Here is a 23,737-nt window from a genome sequence, read left to right as displayed (position 1 = left end):
GCCATCGAATTCAGGGGATTGATTCCGTTTCAGTATTGGTCTAATCTTCTCCTAAAGTGATGGTCAGGCCACTTGCTGAGACTGGTCCCAGATCTTATCCGTAGAGGATGTTCCCCGTCTCTGCAGGGTGTTCAGGATAGGACAGTGGACGAGATGCTGAGTCTGAACTCAGGTACAGCACTTGCAATAGCCTGTTCCCGGAGATAACGCTGGTCGGACTGCATTTAAAGACAACCTCCGGGGACGCCGGGCCGCGTGAGGGAACTCCGGGGAAACAGTTAGCTGGCCGACACTGGCGTCACTACCAAATCCAAGGGGGTGATCTATCTACTTACGATAATACTAGGATTGAATATCAAACAATATATGACTAAAACATTGAACGTAAAGTTAATTATGTAGATCTACGTGAGTTTCTAGTACTTAGAATTGTTTAAAGTTCTTTAAGGAAAAGAACGAAAGTACACCCACGGTGACACTTGGTTTCGCGCGGTGACCTTTGCATACCACGTGACTCAGACCGCCCTCCCCTCTCCAGAAACATGGCGGCGCTGGTGCGGTCGGCGCGGTTGATGAGGCGATTGCCAGTTTCACGTTTCCTTCGCCCGGGACTATCCCCAGGTTTTAGGCAGGGAGCGTTCGCTGTTGCAGGGTGCCGTGCCGGCTGCCCGGTGGTCAGGTGAGTTGGTATCCGGGCGGAGATACCGGGAGACCGGTCCGCGGGTCAGGTTGTGACTGATGCGCCGAATGGCCGGCGCCAGCTGTAGGTTCCTGGCTTTACCGGTTAACGAGCTGAAAAGTTATCGACGGTACTCTCACACCATTTGGTTTTGCCTTTGGAATTTTGTAAGTGACGTAACTGTACCCTGGAGCCGCGGTGACTTCTGCTGCACATGTTGCCTCTGACCTTGGGGCCCCGTGGGCTTAGTACCTGATATCCAGGGCAGGGTATGAGGCCATTGAACTCGACTCAGGTTGTTTATTACCTGTCAAGGGACCCTGGAGTGGGATATATACCCCTTCCAGGGGAGCTTCCCTTCGTCCTCCTATGCTGCACCCCTGTCTTACGAAACTTTGTTGGCCTGATTTCAATATATCTGCTTATTTCCCGTTTTACAGCTCCATTTCCCAGCATTTAATGAATTTGCTTTGAGAATCTGGGCATCACCGTGTTGCCCTTGAGAAGATGACGGTAAACTGCCTGGAACTGGTGTAGTCCTCCACTGTTGGTTAGGAAACACTCTAATGTAGACTGGGTGATGATATTCAAGTGAGGAGAATGTGATATTTGGAGAATAGGGAAATTTAGAGGCATTCTCATTATCTTCTGCCGTTTTCCTGCTGGCAGTGTAAGATCAGGGGTTTGATGGGTGTTACTAGAGCAGCCTGGACAATAAACAGTAGTGTGCAGATGGTGGTGGAATTGATAGAGGGTGTATCAAGTGGGCTGCTTTGTCATTAAATGGTATTGAATTTCTGTGGAGTTGGCGACAGTGTACTCATCCGGCAAGTGGAGAATATTCCATTCTCCTGATTTGTGATTTTTGACTTGTAAACAGTGGAATGCTTTTTCTTTGGGGTGGGGGTGTTAAGGGGTGAGCCAGTTATTGCAGGATCTTCTGCCTCTTATGTGCTTCTGCAGATGTAATGCTCTTATTTCTGTCCATCTTCAGGCTATTGATAATGGGGTCCCTAGAGATATTAATGTTATTGGCTGATGGGTAGAAAGTCTTCTGTTGGTGGAGTTGTTGCATCCTAGTCATTAACTTGATATGCAAGCCAGGACAATACGACCTGGAGAGCAAACTGCTGCCCTTGTAGCAGGCTTCCCCCCTGCCCCCCCCCCCATTCCTGCAGCTGATAAACCCAAAGGAACGGTAGAGACTTGGATTCATTTGGCAGCAGTGGTGTCACAACAGTTACCAGTCAACATTGAACTTAAACGTAGGACTGCCTTAGGGACTCCAGCCTCAGAGCTTTCCCCATAAGTGAGTATAGCTGTAAGGCAGCAGAGGTTTCCTTCTCTTGGAAAAGCTGCCAACCTCTGCTGATGAGCCCCATCTGCCCAAAGCGTCCTGCCTTTACTCCTTCTGTCAGTAGAAATGGTTCTGCTTGACAACAAAGGTAGGTAGTTAAATATGTGTTATTGGAGCTTCTGGTTGCCTGGTACTTTAGTGTTACTCGTGTTAGTTGGATTTGTCTAGCTCTTGTTGCATGCGCGTATGGGCTGCTGAGGGTTGTAGATGGCAACTGAACATTGCTACAAGCCAGCAAACATTCCCCACTTGACTTTATGTGCAAAGCAAGGTTCATTGATGCAACTGCTGAAGATGATTGGGCCTGGGATGTTGCCTTGAGAAACTCCGGATGATATAGCAGGGTTGGGATTGATTGTTCTGTGACAGCCACAACAATTTTTGATACAACTCACTAAAGTACTTTCTCCTTGTGCACATTGCCCCAAGTTTTACCTCAGTAGCCTTGCTGCTTTGATGTCAGTGGCAGTCACTCGTGCCTCACTTATGTTACTTGGCTCTTTGATCCATGTTTGGATCAGGGCTGTGTTAAAATCTGGGAGCCAAATAGCAAAGGAGAAATCAATTAAATTCTGGATGCTGAAAAGTACTCAGTGGAAAAGTAAGCAGTTAATGTTTCAGGATGAAGACTCTTCATCTCAACTAGGTAGGAGAAAAAAATCAACATTTTACATTGCTGAGAGGATAGAGATTGGTAGGTGACGTTAAAGAGAATCCTTCTCATGGACTGAAGCCAAAGTGGTAGGCAGTTGGATAGTTTAATGAGAGCATTTGGAGCAAAAGAACATAGGCCAATAAAAGCTCTCAGGATTGTCCAGCAGATCATCTGTGTCAGGGGAGGGGAAAAATGAATCTATATGGTTGACCAATAAGGGCTGGCCACTTCTAGCAAGTTACCTGAAGTTCTTGAGTTTGGAAGGCTGCAAAGTCCCTGAACGAAAGCTCGAGGAACAACATTTTACCTAATGCAAGCAAATTGCTGTTGGGCCCTTGGAAGAGGTAAAATGACAGAGACTGTGTATCCTGCAGTTTTATGGACAAGTGCTTTCAGAAGGAATCAGAGTTGGTTTATTTTTATCTCACATAGCAAGGCATAGTGAAAAGACCATAAGATATAGGAGCAAAATTAGGCCATTTGGCCCATCGAGTCTACTCCGCCATTCAATCATGGCTGATCCTTTTTTCTCCTCCTCAACCACAGTTCCTGGCCTTCTCCTGGTAAACTTTGCCATGTCCAATCTAAAACCTATCAATTTCTGCCTTAAATACACCCAACAACCTGTCCTCCACAGCTGCACGTGGCAACAAATTCCACAAATTTACCACTGTTTGGCTAAAGAAATTTCTCCGCATCTCTGTTTTGAAAGGGCACCCCTCTATCCTGAGGCTGTGCCCTCTTGTCCTAGACTCTCCCACTATGGGGAAACATCCTTTCTACATCTACTCTGTCTGGGCCTTTCAACATTAGAAAGGTTTCAATGAGATCCCCCCTCGTACTCTGAATTCCAGTGAGTACAGACCCAGAGCTATCAAATGTTCCACGTATGATAACCCTTTCATTCCTAGAATCATCCTTGTGTACCTCCTCTGGACCCTCTCCAATGCCAGCACACCTTTTCTAAGATGAGGGGCCTAAAACTGTTCACAATACTCAAGGTGAGGCCTCACCAGTGCCTTATAAAGCCTCAGTGTCACATCCTTCCTCTTGTATTCTAGACCTCTTGAAATGAATGCTGACGTGGCATTTGCCTTCCTCACCACCGACTCAACCTGCAAGTTGACCTTCAGGGTGACTCGCACACCGTTCAGACAGATCAATACACAACAATGCATTGAGGTAGTACTGGGGTCTGAGGCCTCTTTCGGTCAGAGTCGACCATGGATATTGCATCCTGGCTGTCTACATACGCAAGCCTGGGCAGTATGATGTGGAGGGCAAGCTGTTGCCCATGTAGCAACGTAACTGAACCCAAGGGAATGGCAGAGACCAATGCAGTTTGGTATCGGTAGCATCGCAGGAGTTGCCAGTCAGCATTGAACTCAATGTAGGACTGCCTTCGGGACTCCAGCTCTGGGTTTATTCTTGAAGCCTTCCCCATGAGTGGGTATTGCTGCAAGGCTGTGGGGGTCTGAGATCTGGATTTTCCTCCTCGTATTTACAGTACAAGGTAAAGCAATAACAGCATGGAGAATAAAGTGTAATATCTACAGTGCAGGTAGACAATAAGGTGCAAGGTATGAGGTGGATTGTGAGGATGAGTCCATCTTATTGTACTAAGGATGAGTCCATCTTATTGCACTATGGAACCATTCAATTGTCTTAAGATAGTGGGGTAGAAGCTGGCCTTGAGCCTGGTGCTGGATGCTTTCAGGCTGTAGGGAGAGGGGAGAGCAGAAGGAGGAAAGTGGTGGATGGAGATGGCAATGCAGACTGTGCAGTCACAAAAGGAACAGTCCCTTCAATGCTGAAGGGACTGGTGCACAAGCTGTGTCTGGTCATGTAATCTTGTTGAAAGTGTCAGAAATTGTTTTGACGAGAGGTGGTGGTGGGGTAGAAAGTTAGAAGCAGCAATCTGTCCATTCTCTGTCCAGGAAGAGGAGAGTGAGCAGAGGTGTGGAAACAGATGAAATGAGGTCATTGGTTCTGTCAGCTAAAACAAAATTGAAGCAATGGATTAGCAAGACAACATCTGTATGGAAAGCCTCATGTTGCACAGGTTTGTGGCAATGGGTATGAATAAGCAAGAACAACTGGTTTGGTCTGACAGTGCATTTTTGGGTCCCAGCATCAATCGCGGAGAAATGCTACATTACAACCTACCAATCTGGAAAGGTTGCTTCACGTTGTGTAACTGATACTCGTTCTGTCTCCGTACCTTACCTCCAGTTGCATGTGCTGTAATCCTGTCAACCCTTCTTTCTGGGGCTTTGTCAGAAACATCTGGAAATCCAAATATATAAACATGCTAGTTCTTCATCGATTCAACTTCTTGTAAAAGGCCAGCAGGTTAGACAGATGTGATTTTCCCTGAACAAATTTGTGGATGGTACAGTAGTGCAGCTGACTGAACCGCTGACTCAGGGTGTCACAGACCTGGGTTTATTCCTGACCTTCGGCGCTGTTCCTGGTGGTTTTCGTATTCTCTGAGGTTAGCTTGTATCTCTGACCATGTGAGTTTCCTAAATACACATTAGAAGTTAGCTTGTATCTGTACATTGATACTAGTGGGTGGATTAGTGGTAAAATCTGTGCAGAGTAAATGAGAATTTAAGAGAATAAAAAAGTGTGATCACTCTAGGATTCATGTAAATTTAGTAATTGAATGTTGCATGGATTAACTATGTCTAAGGGCCTGTTTCTGTGTTGTATCTCGAGGATTCTGTAATGTTTCTGCAGACTATGATGCCATTTTAAACTAATTCCATATGCACAAACATCCCTCCATCACCTACCTATTCACGTAGACGTCTACATGTCTCTTAAATGTTGCTGTCTTATCTGCTTTCATCTCCCCCCGGACAGTGTGTTCCAAGTACAGATGTCCCCCGCTTTTCGAACGTTCGCTTTACGAAACCTCACTGTTACGAAAGACCTACATTAGTTACCTGTTTTTGCTTTCAGAAGGTGTTTTTACTGTTACGAAGAAAGGCAGCGCGCGTCCCGAGCAGCCGCTCTCCCCCGGATTCGGAACGGCATTGCTTAAACACGTGCTTGTGAGCAGCTGTTAGCAAGATAAGTTCTGAGGTATTGGAAAAGCTTAAAGGAGCTCGTAAGGGTGTTACACTTAGCATAAAACTAGACATAATTAAGCGTTTCGATCGTGGTGAATGAAGCAAGGACAAAGTGAGTTTGGCTTGTGGAAGCTGACGAAGATGATGTTGAAGAGGTTTTGGCATCTCATGACCAAGAACTGATTGATGAAGAGCTGATGCAATTGGAAGAAGAAAGGATAACAATCAAAACCAAATGCAACCGAATGCAGAAAGTGAAGCAACTGCGTGAGATTTTGGCTGCAATGATAAAGTACGACTTTAATTTTGAAAGGGTACATAGGTTTAGGGGATATTTGCAGGATGGTTTGAGTCCTTACAAACAACTGTATGATAGAAAAATGCTCAAAGCTCAGCAGTCAAGCAAGCCTTCCACATCAGCCATAGCAGACGACGAACCTCGATCTTCGACATTGAGGCGGGCAGTCATAGGAGAAGATGAGCTGCCTGCCCTGATCGACGATGAGATGACAGCCCCGTGTCCCACCTCCCCAACACCCGGGCCCCGGACAGATACTGTACCGATTCGCGGAGAACGCAGCAGTAGCCGGGAGGTACACAGCACATCTTTAAGAAAAAAGCCGAAATAAACAAGCTAATTAATTACGTGTCGGCGGCACCTAATTAATTAGCTTGTTTATTTCGGCTTTTTTCTTAAAGATGTGCTGTGTGCCTCCCGGCTACTGCTGCGTTCTTCGCGGCAATGTATCGGGTCGGCGGCCCGGAGGGTGGGAGCCACTGCACCACCCAACCTGCGCCGACTCAGCCTAACACACCATCATCAGTTTGCTCCGCAAGCTGTCTTCCTGATTCTGGTAAGTGATACTACACTGTACATACATTATTTCTACTTTATATAGGCTGTGTATTTTTACACGTTATTTGGTAGATTTGGCAGCCTCATAGCTTAAAGATTACTGGAGAGCGCGTTTATGCCAACAGCGCTTGCGTGAGATTTTAGCTACGGAGATCTGTGCAGGCAATCGTTGTAGAGAAGTATTTCTACTTTATATAGGCTGTGTATTTATCATATCATTCCTGCTTTTACTATATGTTACTGTTATTTTAGGTTTTGTGTGTTATTTGCCATGATTTGGTAGGTTATTTTTGGGTCTGCGAATGCTCACAAAATTTTCCCATATAAATAAATGGTAATTGCTTCTTCGCTTTACGACATTTCGGCTTACAAACCGTTCCATAGGAACGCTCTACCTTCGGATGGCGGGGGAAACCTGTACACAAAGTTCAGTTTTAAAGTAATTGCTTTGCAACTTTCCTTTCAGCTTTTCATCTCTCTCTTTAAGTCTATGCTCTCTAGTATTTGACTTTTTCAACCTGGGGAAAAATTTTCTGGCTGTCTACCCTATTTATATATTTCAGGTTGGTTCTCAGCCTCAGGGGTGTATGCTTAGCCCACTGCTGTACTCTCTATATTCACATGACTGAGTGGCTAGGCATAGCTCAAATACCATCTATAAATTTGCTGATGATACATTGTTGGTAGAATCTCAGGTGGTGATAAGAGGGCGTACAGGAGTGAGATATGCCAACTAGTGGAGTGGTGCCGCAGCAACAACCTGGCACTCAATGTCTGTAAGATGAAGGAGCTGATTGTGGACTTCAGGAAGGGTAGGACGAAGGAACACATACCAATCCTCACAGAGGGATCAGAAGTGGAGAGAGTGAGCTCCAAGTTCCTGGGCATCAAGGTCTCTAAGGATCTAACCTGGTCCCAGCATAACAATGTAGTTATAAAGAAGGTAAGATGGCGACTATATTAGGAGTTTGAAGAGATTTGGCATGTCAACAAATACACTCAAAAACTTCTATAGTTGTACCGTGGAGAGCACTCTGACGGGCTGCATCACTGTCTGGTATGGAGGGCATACCAATAAATCTTCCTCGAAAAATAACCTTAATGGAATCAATGAAAGACCACTCAACTAGGCATTCAACGAGAGTGCAGAAGACAACAAACCGTGCAAATACAAAAAGAAGAAATAATAATAAATAAATATATAATAATTCTCAGGAACATGAGAATAAAGAGGCCTTGAAAGTGAGTCCATTGGAAGTGCTAGCATTAAGTAATTTTTTAGTGTAATCACTATTGTACTGCAAAAATGACAGTGGCTAATTAGTTTCTAGCAAGCAATCACAAAAGGTGGACAGAAAACTGCAGATGCTGGAATTTGGAGCAAAAAAGAAACTGCTAGAGGAACTGATTGAGTTTGGCAGCATCTCTAGAGGGAAATGGACAGTCAGCATTTTGGGTTGAGCCAAAATTGGATTTGTCAGCAATTTTTATCCTTCAATCACAAAAGGCAATGTGATGATAAGAGAAGTTTTCTGTTTGTAATCTTGAGAGAACAATCATCTTAAAACCATTCCTTGAGATAGAAAGTAACTTGCTTTCAGTACAGACTGTGCCTGAAGATCTGCAGGCTCTGCCCATACACAAGGTAGAATTTGCTCGAAGGGTGTGTCGTTTTGGTGGTGGTGTACTTTTTGGTGTTTTCTCTAGACTTGAATGTCTCCTGACAAGAAGACTCAAAGTTCTTGGTGCCATCTTTCTCTGCTTCTGCATTTTGGTTGCTTTCAGCCTGTAGATTCCCATTGCCGAGGTTTCAGAATTTAGATTTTTTTTTGCAAGGAGATATGAGAATATCCTGCTCGAAGTCTCGTGCAGTGAGATGGAGCTTCTTTCAGATGTCTGGTGTGTAAGCCAGTGCATTGGAATCAGCTGCATATGATTAGAGCTTCAATGCTGGAGATGTCCTGGCTGAGGAAACTGTTAGTGATTTGTTTATCTAAACAGTGGATTTGGAGGATTTTGCAGAAACAAAATACTTGAAGTTGGCATGAGCATGATTTTGCAATGCAGGTAAAAAAAAGTTGAACCGTTTCTCATTCAAGCTGTGAAACAATGCAGCGTGAGAAAAAGCCGTTCACCGTGTGGGTTTCCCCTGGATGTTTTGTTTTCTTTCACATTCCAAAGACGTGGTCAGGGTTTATGAGTTGTGGGCTTGCAATGTTGATACTGGAAGCATGGCAACATTTGCAGGCTGCCCAGCGTAACCTTTGCTGATTTGATTTGATGCAAACAATGCATTTCTCTATATGTTCGATCTTTTTGAGGAGGACCTTTTGCAGTACTTTTCATGGAATTGACACCAAGGAGTCCCTTATGCGGTTTCTAAAGTCAGATTTGTCATCTTTCTTCAAATGCATGCAGTTTCTCCATGTTTTAGATGTTCAACTAAATAGTAACCAATGCTCTGGAAAGCTTTTATGACATTGGTTCTGATGGAAGTTTATTGTCCGTTTTTCTCTTTCTGCAGATACTGCCTGACTTTTTAAGAATTTTCATCATTTTCTATTTTTCATTAAGTCTTTTGTACTTTGAGTGTTTAACTTCCATTCGAGTGTTATTGGTTGTTTAGTTTGAAATATTACTTGATGAGATTCCTTCATCATGACACTGGAGTTTTGATGCTGATTATTACGCTCAAGTCAGTGAGTGAACTTGAACTTGTGACATTATTTATGCAACATGATTGTGCAAGATAATTTATATTTTTGGATGATTAATGAAAAGATGTGTTTTCAGACGGCAATAAATAAAGAAAGAGAAAGCTGTATGGCTGCGAAATGTGCTTCATTGCAGTCTCACCAACACCCTGCAATGTTACAGCAAGACTTCATTATGTTAATTTCTCTTCCCTTTCCAATTAAGGCAACTTTCTTTTGACTTTTCATTGGATGTACCTGCATGCTAGCTATTCTTCCTTTTCAAGGAAACTGTCATCCCTCTCTGCAGCCACAGCAGCATTCTACATCTCTTCCCATTGAATTAATACTCTCCTTTTGTTTTCCCAACCAAGCAGTTTCTTTATGGTTAAGAACATACTACTGTCAATAATGATGTATTTGTATGTAACTGATTAAATTTGTTTTTTTCTTTAGCCTTTCTAGACCTCTCTACAGCAATGTGCGTTTATGTGGAGTTGCCACGGAGCAGAGCACACTTGTCAAAGAGGAACCAAATACAGCAGTTCGAGCTAGGCAGGCCATGCAATTTGACTGGGCCTTGAATAAACTCGATTCCTCTGTTCGGAGAACAGGTCGCATCACAAAAACTTTACTCCTTCGAATTTTTCATGACATCTGCCGGACAGGTTTGTTTTTGTTTCCAACATACACTCGTAATGTTTAACATTCAGAAATTCATTCTTTGTTTTCATATTCTTTTCTAGTCATTACTGAACTACACAGTTTAATTTCAAAAGTGATTCAAAAACTCTATTTCTCTTTCTGTCCTAAATATGGCAAGACTTATGAAATTAGATCATGGGTCATAACTTATTAATTCAAATACAGTGGATTTCGGTTAATTGGGACACATCGGCACCAGTGTAATTTGGCCCAAGTAAGCAACTGTCCTAATTAGCTGAAGTTTCATGGAAATGTGTAAAAATGTACTTAAAAAAAGACAAACTACTATTGAACTGAGTAACAAATTATGTATTTGAAAGAAATATAGGACAAGTTAGACACTACTGATAATACCCCAGTACTATTAAACTGTGTATTAGTTCTTAATAATTATTGACGGGAATTCATCATCGTATGCTGCTGTGTTCTTTTGATTGACTAAGTGAACAAAATCAGCACAGACACCTAGCACAGATAATGGACTGCCTTCATTTCCTTCCTGCATGAAGTAGTGTCATAATTCCACAATAAATTTCCTGGCACAAAATTGTGAAACATCACTGTTCTTTGTATCGGCGTCTTTTGGTCCAAATGGATATCACAAGCACATGCAGCTGACACTACTTAAAAGTTCTTTGCTCTAAACACGATGCAGTTTCTCCAACGGCCACACAAACACACCTGACCAACACTGTTTAGAAACTGCTCAGCAACAGTCTCCTGTCCCAATTAAGCGGCATAGTGCCTTGAATAAACAAAGGGAAACTTGGCCATTTTCTCGATTAGTTTTTGTTCTTTGAGAGTTGTCCTAAATAAGCGGCTGCCCTGATTAACCAATGGCCCACTTAACTGGAATTCACTGTGTTTAGTTTGTAGTGTCTCACTCGTACTTCCCTTTGAGCTGGAGCTGATAGTGGAACTGCATTCCAGATCATTTCCACATGGGCTAAAATCCGTTGTAAACTTGTATTTTTATTGAGCAGCGCACACAAAATGCTGGAGAACTCAGCAGATCAGGAAGCAGCTATGGAGGGAAATAAACAGTCGACATTTTGGGTTGATACCCTTCAGCAGGACTGGAAAGAAAGGGGGCAGAAGCCAGAATAATAAGGCTGGGGGGAGTGAGGGATTTGAAGGAGCACAAGCTGCCAGGTGATAGGTGAGACCAGGTGAAGAGGGGTGAAGTAAAAAGCTGGGAGGGGATAGGTGGAAGAAGTAAGAAGCTGGGAGGGGATGGGCATTCCACGCACTCACCACTCTCTGCGTTTAAAAAAAACCAAACAAACAAACAACTTACCCCTGACATCTCCTCTACCTACTTCCAAGCACCTTAAAACTATGCCCTCTCGTGCTAGCCATTTCATCCCTGGGGAAAAGCCTCTGACTATCCACATGATCAATGCCTCTTATTATCTTGTACACCTCTAATCCTTCGTCACTCCAAGGAGAAAAGGCCAAGTTCACTCAACCTGTTCTCATAAGGCATGCTCCCCAATCCAGGCAACATCCTTGTAAATATTCTCTGCATCCTTTCTATGGTTTCCACGTCCTTCCTGTAGTGAGGCAACCAGAATTGAGCATGCCTTAAACTCAGCTCTTAAACTCGATCCCACGGTGGATGAAGGCCAGTGCACCGTATGCCTTCTTAACTACAGAGTCAACCTACGTATCAGCTTTTGAGTGTCCTATGGACTCAGACCCCAAGATCCCTCTGATCCTCCACACTGCCAAGAGTCTTACCATTAATATTATATTTTGCCATCATATTTGACCTACCAAAATGAGCCACCTCACACTTAGCTGGGTTGAACTCCATCTGCCACTTCTCAGCCCAGTTTTGCATCCTATCAATATCCCGCTGTAACCTCTGACGGCCCTCCACACTATCCACAACACCCCCAACCTTTGTGTCATCAGCAAATTTACCAACCCATCCCTCCACGTCCTCATCCAGGTCATTTATCAAAATCATGAAGAGAAAGGGTCCCAGAAGAAATCCCTGAGGCACACCACTGGTCACCGGCCTCCCATGCAGAATATGACCCGTCTGCAACCACGCTTTGCCTTCAGTGGGCAAACCAGTTCTGGATCCACAAAGCAATGTCCCCTTGGATCTCATGCCTCCTTACTTTCTCAATAAGCCTTGCATGGGGTACCTTGTCAAATGATCATCCAAGTGTGATTATTTTTTAAACCTGGTGGAGAGATGTGGCTGAAATAAATGTATGATATTTATAAAGTGAATGGAGAATCAGAATTACTGCGATGGATTGCGGCGCAACAGTCTAATTGCACAGTTAAGTTCATGCTGACCTCAGTTCTGCATTATAAGTATAAACGATTTCCTGTACATCAACTTGCCCTAAAGTTATAGACAATAGACAACGGGCAATAGGTGCAGGAGTAGGCCGTTCGGTCCTTTGAGCCAGCACCGCCATTCACTGTGATCATGGCTGATCATCCACTATCAGTATCCAGTTCCTGCCTTATCCCCATAATCTTTGATTCCCCTATCTTTAAGAGCTCTATCCACCTCTTTCTTGAAAGCAACCAGAGACTTGGCCTCCACAGCCTTCTGGGTCAGAGCATTCCATATATCCACCACTCTCTGGGTGAAAAAGTTTTTCCTCAACTCCGTTCTAAATGGCCTACCCCTTATTCTTAAACTGTGGCCTGTGGTTCTGGACTCACCCATCAGCGGGAACATACTTCCTGCTTCCAGCGTGTCCAATCCCTTAATAATCTTATATGTTTCAATAAGATCCCCTCTCAGCCTTCTAAATTCCAGAGTATACAAGCCCAGTTGCTCCAATCTTTCGACATATGACAGTCCTGCCATCCCAGGAATTAACCTTGTGAACCTACGCTGCACTCCCTCAATAGCAAGAATGTCCTTCCTCAAATTTGGAGACCAAAACTGCACACAGTACTCCAGGTGTGGTCTCACCAGGGCCCTGTACAGCTGCAGAAGGACCTCTTTGCTCTTGTACTCAATTCCCCTTGTTATGAAGGCCAGCGTGCCATTCGCTTTCTTCACAGCCTACTGTACTTGCATGCTTGCTTTCAGTGACTGATGTACAAGAGCACCTAGATCTCGTTGTACTTCCGCTTTTCCTAACTTGACTCCATTTAGAGAATAATTTGCCTTCCTGTTCTTACCACCAAAGTGGATAACCTCACATTTATCCACATTTAACTGCATCTGCCATGCAACTGCCCACTCACCCAGCCTGTCCAAGTCACCCTGCATTCTCATAACATCCTCCTCACATTTCAAGGTAAAAGTTGTTTAACCTTAGATCAATATGCACTTGTGATGTGGAATGCTTGCTCTGTAATTTGAAAATAAATGTCTATTTTTGAACTGCAGTTGCTTTTTTAGACCATACCTATTTAAATATAGTTAGTTTGATAACTATCTTTATCTTAGCCCACACAAAAATACTAAATTGAATTTGCTGTGTAATGGCTGTGCAACACAAAACTTTTTTTTTTGTTTGTAACAGTCGATGTATCATGAATCTTCCAGGTGATTTGATTTGTTTAGCTAGCACGTGACACCCGTAAAATGATAACTAGTATTGCAGAAAATGTAACTGATCCCAATTGTGAGAGGAATTTCTGTTTTTCAGAGGTGTGATCTTTGGTTGTTATTTTCACAAAGAGCATATGGATATCTTTAAGAATTGCATGTGATTGGAATTTAATTGTTTTACCTGTTTTCACTCATTTGAAATTTCGCTCGCTGTTTCTGACTCAACAATGTTCTCTGATTTTTTTTTAACCTTAATGTGCAATTTTAATATATCTGTTTTGAACAGGCTGTCCCAGTGGCAATCAAGCCTTGCTCCTTTTGCGAAGCTGTGGTTCCTTGCTTCCGGAAGTGCACTTGACGGAAAGAACAGAATTGGCTCACAGAATCTGGGACAAAATACAAGAACTGGGTATGGGCACATAAAATCTCCTTTCTCCATCACATTGATGTAGCTGGTAATGTAAATAACTTGTGTTTGCTTGGGATAGATAATGGTCAATTCCAGCAAATAAATGAGGGCAGTATAAAATGTATAATTACATTTCTTTGCCTAAAAGATTAATGTATTAATCAGACAAGAGGCAGCAGATGAAAGACTGTAAGAACTTGGAATTGGCAGCAGGTGTCTTAGCTCACTTAACTTGTTCACTTAGCTTTCTGGTCTGTTGTATCTTTCAGTTGTTCAAAGGGTTGTTCATTTAATTATAGTCAATGTCCGAAGTTCTGAGGTTGAGAATTCTAATGATTTAAACCCCTTACTCCTTGGTATGAAATGACATGTTCTGAGTTTTGGAAGAATCTTGCAGCTAATCAGCTAGGAAAAAGATTGATGTGCAGATTGCTGAAATTTTACATTAGTTTATTTCTTATGAAGCTTGTCAAGGAAGCTTCAAAAGGAATATAGTAGCCTTGAAACCTGGCAGTAATAATCATTTGTGTTTTGGGCAACATTATACATTGTGTTATTCTTTTAAAGTTTGGTTAAGAATTCAGGCAAAGAATGACCTGGATTTTGTGGTCACTGGTGAAAGAGACATGATTCCTTTGTACTTTCGTCATAACTGCCCACTGAATTGAATTCTTTTTTTGAAGGACTTGGTTTACAATCTATGTCGAGATAATTTCCAATGTGGCCTACTCTTCTTGGGATCTTTGTCATAAGTAAGCTGGCAAAGCAACAATGTGTTTATTTTAATTAGATTGAAGAAGCCTCAACACCAGCTGGTATAATGTAGCCTTCTTATTTAAAATTTCTTTCTTAAATTATAACATGGGCAGGGAATGAATGATTACATTGTAAGAATAAAGGAAAGTTTTCTTCCTCTTTGAATCTCCAGTAAATAAATTCTGAAGGATTGAAGCAAGCTCATTGCTGAAGGAAATTTATATGTGTTTAGTCTAACAAAGATTTAGTGCTGTTAAAGAGACTTGCCTATGAATGTGTTATACCTAGTTTTCTCTGGCAAGTCTAGAGGGTAAATGGAATAGCAACTTCATGCAATTAATAGATTTCATGAGTTAAGAAGTAGAAGCAGGAGTTGGCATCTGGCCCTTTTGTCTGCTTTGTTCAGAAAAAGTATGTTTTTGATCTAAGTGTAGTGGCAAGAGAAAACTCTTTCTCCCACTCTACTACACTTGTATCAATGCCATGATTCATTTAATATACAAGTCTATCAATAATTGTTTCAACACAAACAAATATTTACCATTCTCAGAAATTTCTTCTCAACTGTCCTGAATGGGGGAAAAGGATATTTTGGAGCTATCATCCTTGCCTTAAGAAATGATATGGGTGACATCAACTCTGCATCTGTGCTGTCAAGCACGAAATGAATGTTGTATACACCTATTAATTCTGAACACTTCAAAATGTAGAACCACTCAGCTTAATCATTTCTGAAATGAAGGTTCTACCATACTAGTGCATTTAAACACCAAGCTTCTCTGTGGGACAACAATCAGGGATACAGTTGTAGAGGAGCAGGGCGATGTACGGATAATACCTTGCGGATTCCTACATTTAACTGCATCTCTATGGACTGAGGAAGTTGCTATCTATTTTAATCCTTAATAATGAGTGCTGTTAATTTACTATTAATCTTAATGCGAAATCCCAGCCACAAAATATTTTAGGCAGAATGCACTTTTTTGCTGTTTCCAAGTTTGGCCAGTGAAAATCAGTCTTACAGATTTAATATTTTTTGCAACAGCTCAACATCGTTGTGACAAATTCTGTTTTCCATTGTCACAAGTCTCTTCATTATCTCACAAATGTGAAATATTGATGTTGTAAATTTGTCCTGTTTCACAGTGTATGGGCATGTAAGGTAAAAGATTCCTTCCATTTCTTTTATGTGACTACATCTAAAATGGCAGTAGCTCCAGGCAAATTACTACATTCATAAACACTTCTGGGGAAAAAACATGAAAAATCTGGGTGGCAGATAGGTTATATAATTCATTTATATTGTTCTAAAGCCACAGAAATAGAATTTAACAATCCATCTTGTTTCCTTGATTTGAATTGAATAAAAAGATGGGTAACTTAATTTATATATTTCATTGAGCTGTTCTGCCAACCGGATGTTTAGTGTCAAGCTTTGAAAAGAAATCGCTTTTACGTGTTGCAGTCACATTTATTGCAGAATTTCTGAAGCTGTTAATGTCATTAATATTTAACCCCTGGGCTTAATTGCCATACAAACTCATATTTAGCAGTGTAAATTTTTTTTTTTAATTGGGACCAGAAAATCTAATTTAAAATATGAGGGCTTGAGTGCTTCTAACAACCATTGTGTATCTGGTCAAAATCTCAGCTGTTTCTAACAATTTCTTTGGAACTGCTTGGACTTCTTTCAGTTTTATAGGATCCCATTGCTTTCTATGGAACCTGCAGAGTTCCAGGACTAAAAAATAAAGAATAAAATTAACCATCTTTATTGTCAGAATTAATGTTAAGATCATTTATGAATTGATGTACAACACTACCTCTTGAAATATGACAAGGTGAAAAATACTTAATAGCAGTTTGGGAGCTGGGAGGACATAATGCAGTTGGTTGATCGATATCTTCAAATTAATTTAGGGTAATTTACGATAATTAAGGTGGCTAATGTTCGTGCAGTAAATGTGAGAAGTAAATGAGTTTTACTTTAATCAAGCAAGTGAAGTGTGGGAACGTTGCATTCACAATACATATCCTTCCATTTTATCCCAGAAAAGCATAAAGTTTATTTCCCAACTGAGCAATTTTAGCATCAGAAATTATTTAATATATGGAGATAAGCCCAACGGAAAGAGAGCTGAGATAGTTCAAGTGCAGTTGTAAAAAAAAGTTTGTGAACCCTTTGCAATTGCCTGGTTTTCTGCATTAATTACTCATAAAATATGATCTAATCTTCAGCTAAGTCACAAGAATAGACAAACACAATCTGCCTAAACTAATATCACAAACAATTGCACTCTTCATGTCTTTATTGAACACATTGTTTAATCATTCACAGTCCAGGCTGGAAAAAGTATATGTGAATAACTGGTAGAACTTCCTTTGGCAGCAAGCCACCTAATGTTTCCTGTTGCTGCTGATCAGACTTGCACAATGGCGAGAAGGATTTATAGACCATTCTTCCATACAAAACTGCTTCATCAATATTTCTGGGATACCTTGCATGAACAGCCCTCTTCAGGTCATAGCACAGCATCTCAAATGGGTTAAGGTTTGGACTATGACTTGGCCATTCCAAAACACAAATTTTCTTGTTTTTAAACCATTCTGTTGATTTACTCTTGTGTGCTTTGGATCATTGTCATACTGCATTGTCCAATTTCAATTAAGCTTGAGTTGTTGGATTGCTATCCTGATATTCTCCTGTAAAACGTTTTGATATAATTTTGAATTCATTGTTCCCTCAGCGATAGCAAGCTGCCCAAGCCCTGAGGCGGCAAAGCAGCCCCAAACCATGATGTTCCTTCCAGCATGCTTCACATAAGGTTTTGGTGTTAGAGTGCAGTACCCTTTTTCCTCCTAACTTAGCAATGTGCGTTTCTGCCAAAGAGTTCAACTTTTGTCTCATCTGTCCACAGAATGTTGTCCCAGAAGTGTTGTAGAACATCCAGGTGGACCCCTGCAAACTTGAAATGTGCAGCAATTTTTTTTTGGAGAGCAGTGGTTTCCTCCATGTTGTCCTTCCACGAACACCAGTCTTGTTCAGTGTTTTTCTTATTGTGAACACATGAGCAGAGACTTTAGCAAGTTCTGGAGATTTCTGCCTATGTTTTGCTGTTACCCTTGGGTTCTTTTCATCTCCTTCAGCATTGTATGTTGTGCTTTTTGTGTTATCTTTGCAGGATGCCCACTCCTGGGGAGAGCCGCAACAGTACTGAATTTCCTCTGTTGGTAGATCATTTCTCTTACTGTGGACTGATGAACACTCAGGCCTTTAGAAATGCTTTTTGGAACCTTTTCTAGCTACAATTCTTCTTTGAAGGACCTCTGAAAGTTGTTTTGATTGATGCATGGTGCACATAAATAGATCTTTCTTGAGAAGAGCGGGCTCTGTCAGTGACCTGACTTTGTGTGTCTTTTTTATAGGCAGGGCACCTCTACAACTCACATCTCCAGTCTCATCCTATTGATTGGAACACCTGACTCCAAATGGCTTTTGGAGAAGGCATTACCCCAGAGGTTCATACACTTTTCTGAACCTAGACTGCGATTGTTTAATTGGTGTACTCAGTGTGGACAAGAAGTAGTACATTTGTTTGTGTGTTATTAGTTTAAGCAGATTGTGTTGGTCTATTATTGTGACTTACATGAAGATCAGACTACATTTTTATGAGTAATTACTGCAGAAAATGAGGTAATTGCAAAAGGTTCACAAACTTTGTTTGATGGAAATCCTTATAGTTGGGAGGTGAAAGATTTCAGTACATTGCTTTGAGCTAAATATATTACTGTTCCAAAGATTTGTTCTATATGTTAAACTGTGCAGATGTAATTATAATCAATAATTACAGATCAATATATGCTATTTTCTTACCAATAGTCTGTGATACTTAGGTGGTGTTTATGACGTGAGCCATTACAATGCATTGTTGAAAGTCTACCTTCAAAATGAACACAAGTTTTCACCAACTGATTTTCTGGCAAAAATGGAATCTGCAAATGTGAAACCTAATAGAGTGAGTTAATTGTCCTGTTTTCTATGGTTTCAAAGTCAATTGCTTCCTATTTTGTAGTTTCTATCTTAATTAAAGCTATAATATTTATAGATGTTAAAAGTACTTGAAATGTGTACTCAAGGCTCAAGTTATTTTTCTCCTTTTGGATGTAAAGTAAACCTCTTTCTCTCCATTGCAACACCAACTTTCCCAAAATATCTTTTGTACGTTCATATGACTATAAAATTAAACATTTATTAATGTCAGTAAATATTTATTTTCCTATTTCAGTTCACTCAGATTACTTATCAAATTGCATGTAAAGGTAATGTGTATCAAGGAAAATTTGTTACAAATTATTGTTTCTTTTTTTTTTGTTCCTCCCCTTGCTTCAAAATACAGGTTACTTTCCAAAGACTGATAACAGCATATTGTAATGATGGAGATATTGAGGGTGCAAGGTATGATTTTGAAACAATTCTTAATTTACTACAGATTGTGTGCTTGGGGAATGCTAAAAATGTTTTGCCTTATTTACGTAATAAGCCCAAATTTTAAGAATAAGTTTTCAATAATTTTATTATGAAAAGGGAAACCTCAAAATGACAATTATTATGGAATAAGTACTCAGTTCTTGACGTTGACAAGCCTATATCTTTCTTAACATGAGAGAGACATCAGTGTTTGGTGGATTCCTGCAGTATGCTTTATCCGATAACAGTGGTGGAGATACTTCAATGGGAATTGTGCCACTTGTTTGTTGTTTCAAAGCAATTTTTCACAAGTGTTACCTTCATGTTTGCTGTGTGTTCAGGTTTATTTTAATAGACGAATACAGGTTAATGTTGGAGATTGAAAATACACTACTGTTCACACAGTCACCTGGCGCATTGCTTAAATTTTAGTTGCTGCAATGTTGAGAAAGCCTCAAATTATACAATGTTTTGACTTTCTTCTCTGGTATCTTTCATCAAAGATGGTAAGGTTTTTTTCCCCCTTTGAAATGAAGATTTGGAGGAGAAATTCCAAGACTTTGCATTTTTGGTCATTATACTCCATGTCCAAATAAGTTCCAAGTGGGTGTTGTGTTCAAACTAAACATGTGAAAATAGACTTCAGGCAAGCAAACAAGATTGGACCAATCATCTATGGAGGGAAATGGGACAGTCAACATTTCAAGTTGTGACTCTTCATCTCATTAATATTGTCCATTTTCTCCATACTGTGGCTGAAGATTTTGCTAAGTGCAACTCAATTGGTTTCAATGGTGTTGTTTTGTAAAGAGTAGCCTTTTCGTATCTATTGAATTTATTATTATTATTAGCATTTCATATATTTTGGAGATTAGAAAGGGCAGTAATTGTCCAAGTAACTTGTGTATACATAAGGGAAAATTAATCAGTTGATTGGAAAGGAATTTGAACTGTTTGCCTTTATTTGCATTTACTTGTATTTAAGTATGGCTATGTGATATTAATATTTATCATTTCATTCTCTTCTAGTAAGATTCTTGGTTTCATGAAGGATAAGGATCTGCCAATTACTGAAGCAGTGTTTAATTCCTTGGTTACAGGACATGCACGGGCTGGGTAGGTAAAATAGAGAAGTTATGACTTGCAATGTATATTGCTTTAAAGTGTTAAATCAATATAATATTTTAAAATCTTGGAACTGTGTGCATGTCTTTATTTTCTTAAAAATGTAAGCCTGGTGATATGGTAGTTTTGTTATTAACTAACCAGAGTTTGATTTCAAGTGGACCGTGGCTCTCAATTGAAAGAACCTTAATTGAAAAGCCGAGATAGAATGGACGTAGAGAGGATGTGGGGGGCAGTCTAGGACCCGAGGGCAAAGCCTCAGAATAGAAGGACATCACTTCAGAACAGAAATGAGGAGGAGTTTCTTAACCCAGAGATTAGTAAATCTGTGGAGTTCATTGCCCTGGATGGCTGTGGAGGGTAAATCATTGGGTATTTTTTAAAATGGATCTTGATAGTTTCTTGATCAGGGCATCAAAGGTTACAGGGACAGCTGGAAAATGAAGTTGAGAGGAACAATAAATCAGCCATGGCGGAGCACTTGTTCTGCTAAATAGCCGAGTCTGCTCCTGTGTCCTGTGGTCACTTTAATGTACAAAATCTTGATAAAGCATTGTCAACAAAGCCACTGGTTTTCTTAGAATGCTTAGCTGTCCTCTCCTGACTTGCATGTGGCTCTCGTCAGATAGTTGTGTGCATTTGCTTAACTGTCTTTATAAGTGTCAGGAAGGCCACTAAAGGTGTTAAGTGACCCATAGCCACCTCCCATAGAAAATAGGAATGAGCTACATTTAGTGGCTTGCCTCCAGTTACAAGATTCAGAGAATGAGAAAGTAAGCTGTTTTTTCATGGAACGTTTCTCATGCTTACTGTTGCACTCATTGTCATGCAGCTACTTTTTCAGCTTTCACTATCTAATTTCTTTCTGAAACTTGAACTATTTTCTTCCATTTTATGACCATCATTTGTGTTGGGACACATCCATTGTTATATTTTACAAAAAATTCTGTTTGAATCCCGTGGTCTGGCTGCCATCCCACGAGAATGATTCAGGCAAAACTCTCGAAGGATGCAATGTGATGATGGGCGATGGTATTTCATTCTTAAGGCTTGTTACAGCTTTTCACTGTGAAATTCTTCTGGAACTCTTCTTCATCACAATGTCCTCATGGAGTCCTACATTGAGCTTGCTAAATACACATAAATTATCACTAGCAAAGGTTTCTTCTCCTTTGCATCTTTTAAGTACAGCACAAGAGCATAAGACTTGGGAGTGGTGTTAGGCCATTCTCCCCACTGAGTCTTAGACTGTTCCAACATGGTTGATTAATTATCCCTCTCAATCCCATTATCCTAACTTCTCCTCGTAACCTTTGGTGCCCTTACTAATTAAGAACCTTTCAACCTCTCCTTTAAATATACCTAATGATTTGGCTGCCGTAGCCATCTGTGACAATGACTTCCACAGATTCACCGCCCTCTGGAGAAAGAAATTCCTCCTCATCTCTGTTCAAAAGGGATGTCCTTCTATTCTGTGCCCTCTGGTCCTAGAGCTTAAACAAATTTCGTAGTGCAGTTTTGGAAGATGATTATGTTGATGTAATATTATGGATTGGTGAACAGCTGGAAAACACATAACTGAAAACTGGGTAATGTTTGGATTGCAAGACTGTGATGTGGGGTTCCATAGAGATTGATGCTCTGGCCCCAGCCTCAATCTGTATCAATGCTTTGGATGAGATCTCGTGTTATTTTGCTGATGATATAAAGGCAGCGTGAGCTATGAGGAAAATGCAGAGATTTCATGAGGATATAGAACATGATACGTACAGTACCAGCCTATGGTCCACTGGTGTTCCGATCGATATAAATATACTCTGTGATGAATCTATCTCCTCCTCCTACAGAGCCCTTGCTCCCTCTTTTTCTTACATCATGTGCTTATCTAAGAGTCTTTTAAATGACCCTATTGTATCAGTTTCAACACCCCCTTTCTTCCCCCCCCCCCATACTCCTCAGGCAGTGTGTTCCAGGCACCCAATATTCTCTGTGGGGGGAGAGAGCTAACTGACATCTCCCTTAAAATTCCTTCCATTCACCTCTCACAGAGATCCTCTGGTATTGGCCATCACCATCATGGGAAACAAGTGCTGGCTGTCCACTATACTTGTGCCTCATAATCTATAGAACCTTCTGATGTCACATCCCATCCTCTGTTGCTCCAAAGTAAATAGCCCTTGCTTTCTCAACCTTTCCTAAGTAGACATGCTGTCTAATTCTGGCACATCCTGGTAGATGTTCTTTGCATCTTCTCTAAAGCTTCCACATCTTTCTAATAATGAAGCAACCAGAGATGAATACAATATTCTTAAGTGTGGTTGAAGCAGAGTTTTCTAGAACTACAATATTATTTTGCAACTCTTGAACTCAGTCCCCTGAAATAATGAAGGCCTGCACACATTACATTTCTTAACCGCAAACAACAGGAATTTCTTAACCACCCTATCAATTTGTCTAGCAACTTTTGAGGGATCTATAGACTTGGACCCCAGGATCCCTCTGTTCCTCCACATGCTAAGAATTCTGCCATTAACCTTATCTTCTGCTTACAAGTACAGTTTTCCAAAGTTTTTTGGATTGAGTTTCATTTGCCACTTGTCTGCCCAACTCTGCATCCCATATTTATCTTGTAACCTACGATAACTTTCTACACTATCCACAACAGTTCCAACTTTCACATTTTCTGTAGCCTGCCCCTCTACTTCTTCATCCAAGTAAATTCTAAAAGATTGCAAAGAGCAGAGGTCCAAGAACAGATCCCTGCAGAACACCGCAAGTCACCAACCTCTGGGCAGAAAACATTCAATTCACCACCATCCCCTGCCTTTTATGGGCATGCCAATTCCGAGTCAATGCCACCTACTATGGAGAACCTTGTTAAATGCCTTACCAGAATCCATAGACACAACATCCACTCCTCTAAATTCATCATTTTGTTTTGTGACCTTGGAAAAGCTCAGGCTTGTGAGGCACAGCCTGCCCCTCACAGAGCCATGCTGACTATCCCTAATAAGACCATGCTTTTCCCAATACTTGTAAATCTTGTCCCTAAGAATCCTCTCCAATTGTTTGCTCACCTCTCACCACTGTGCCTGGGGTACCTAGAACCAGGCATTGAAATCAAGGATGGATCAAGACATGGCCTCCAGAAATAATGAAGGTCAAAGTCAATTCAGTACATTTATAAAAAGGCTCAACACTAGAAAATTGCTCAGATGTGCAGAAAAAAACAGATCAAATCCAATCTGAGCAATTGTCGTCAGTCAGAATTAGTTTTGGTATCACTGACAAATGTTGTGAAATTTGTTGTTATACGGCAGCAATAGAAAACAATACTATTCTGCACTGTATCTCAAATAAATTTCTAAAATGTACTGTTGGAGGCATTCTGACTAATTGTATCACCATCTGATATGGAAGCA

At 40.9% G+C, this 23,737-nt stretch overlaps 1 protein-coding gene across 2 annotated transcripts in view; it reads left to right on the top strand.

Moving 5' to 3' along the window:
* The first annotated feature begins 509 nt into the window (after positions 1 to 509).
* lrpprc (leucine-rich pentatricopeptide repeat containing) overlaps positions 510 to 23,737 on the top strand; it is a 142,990-nt gene continuing 119,762 nt past the window's right edge. The window contains exons 1-6 of one of the 2 annotated variants that reach the window (XM_072264971.1): positions 510 to 679; positions 9,774 to 9,985; positions 13,844 to 13,966; positions 18,617 to 18,738; positions 19,120 to 19,178; positions 20,220 to 20,306. In XM_072264971.1, coding sequence (XP_072121072.1) covers positions 543 to 679; positions 9,774 to 9,985; positions 13,844 to 13,966; positions 18,617 to 18,738; positions 19,120 to 19,178; positions 20,220 to 20,306 — 740 coding nt within the window. In that variant the 5' untranslated portion in view covers positions 510 to 542. Of the gene's footprint in view, positions 680 to 9,773; positions 9,986 to 13,843; positions 13,967 to 18,602; positions 18,739 to 19,119; positions 19,179 to 20,219; positions 20,307 to 23,737 lie in introns of those variants that run through there. The other variant, XM_072264972.1, reaches the window with a different exon arrangement.

The sequence above is a fragment of the Mobula birostris genome, chromosome 8, assembly GCF_030028105.1.
Source record: "Mobula birostris isolate sMobBir1 chromosome 8, sMobBir1.hap1, whole genome shotgun sequence".
Taxonomy (NCBI): domain Eukaryota; kingdom Metazoa; phylum Chordata; class Chondrichthyes; order Myliobatiformes; family Myliobatidae; genus Mobula; species Mobula birostris.
Note: the sequence above shows the minus strand (reverse complement) of the source record. Positions and strands in the feature narration are given on the sequence as shown.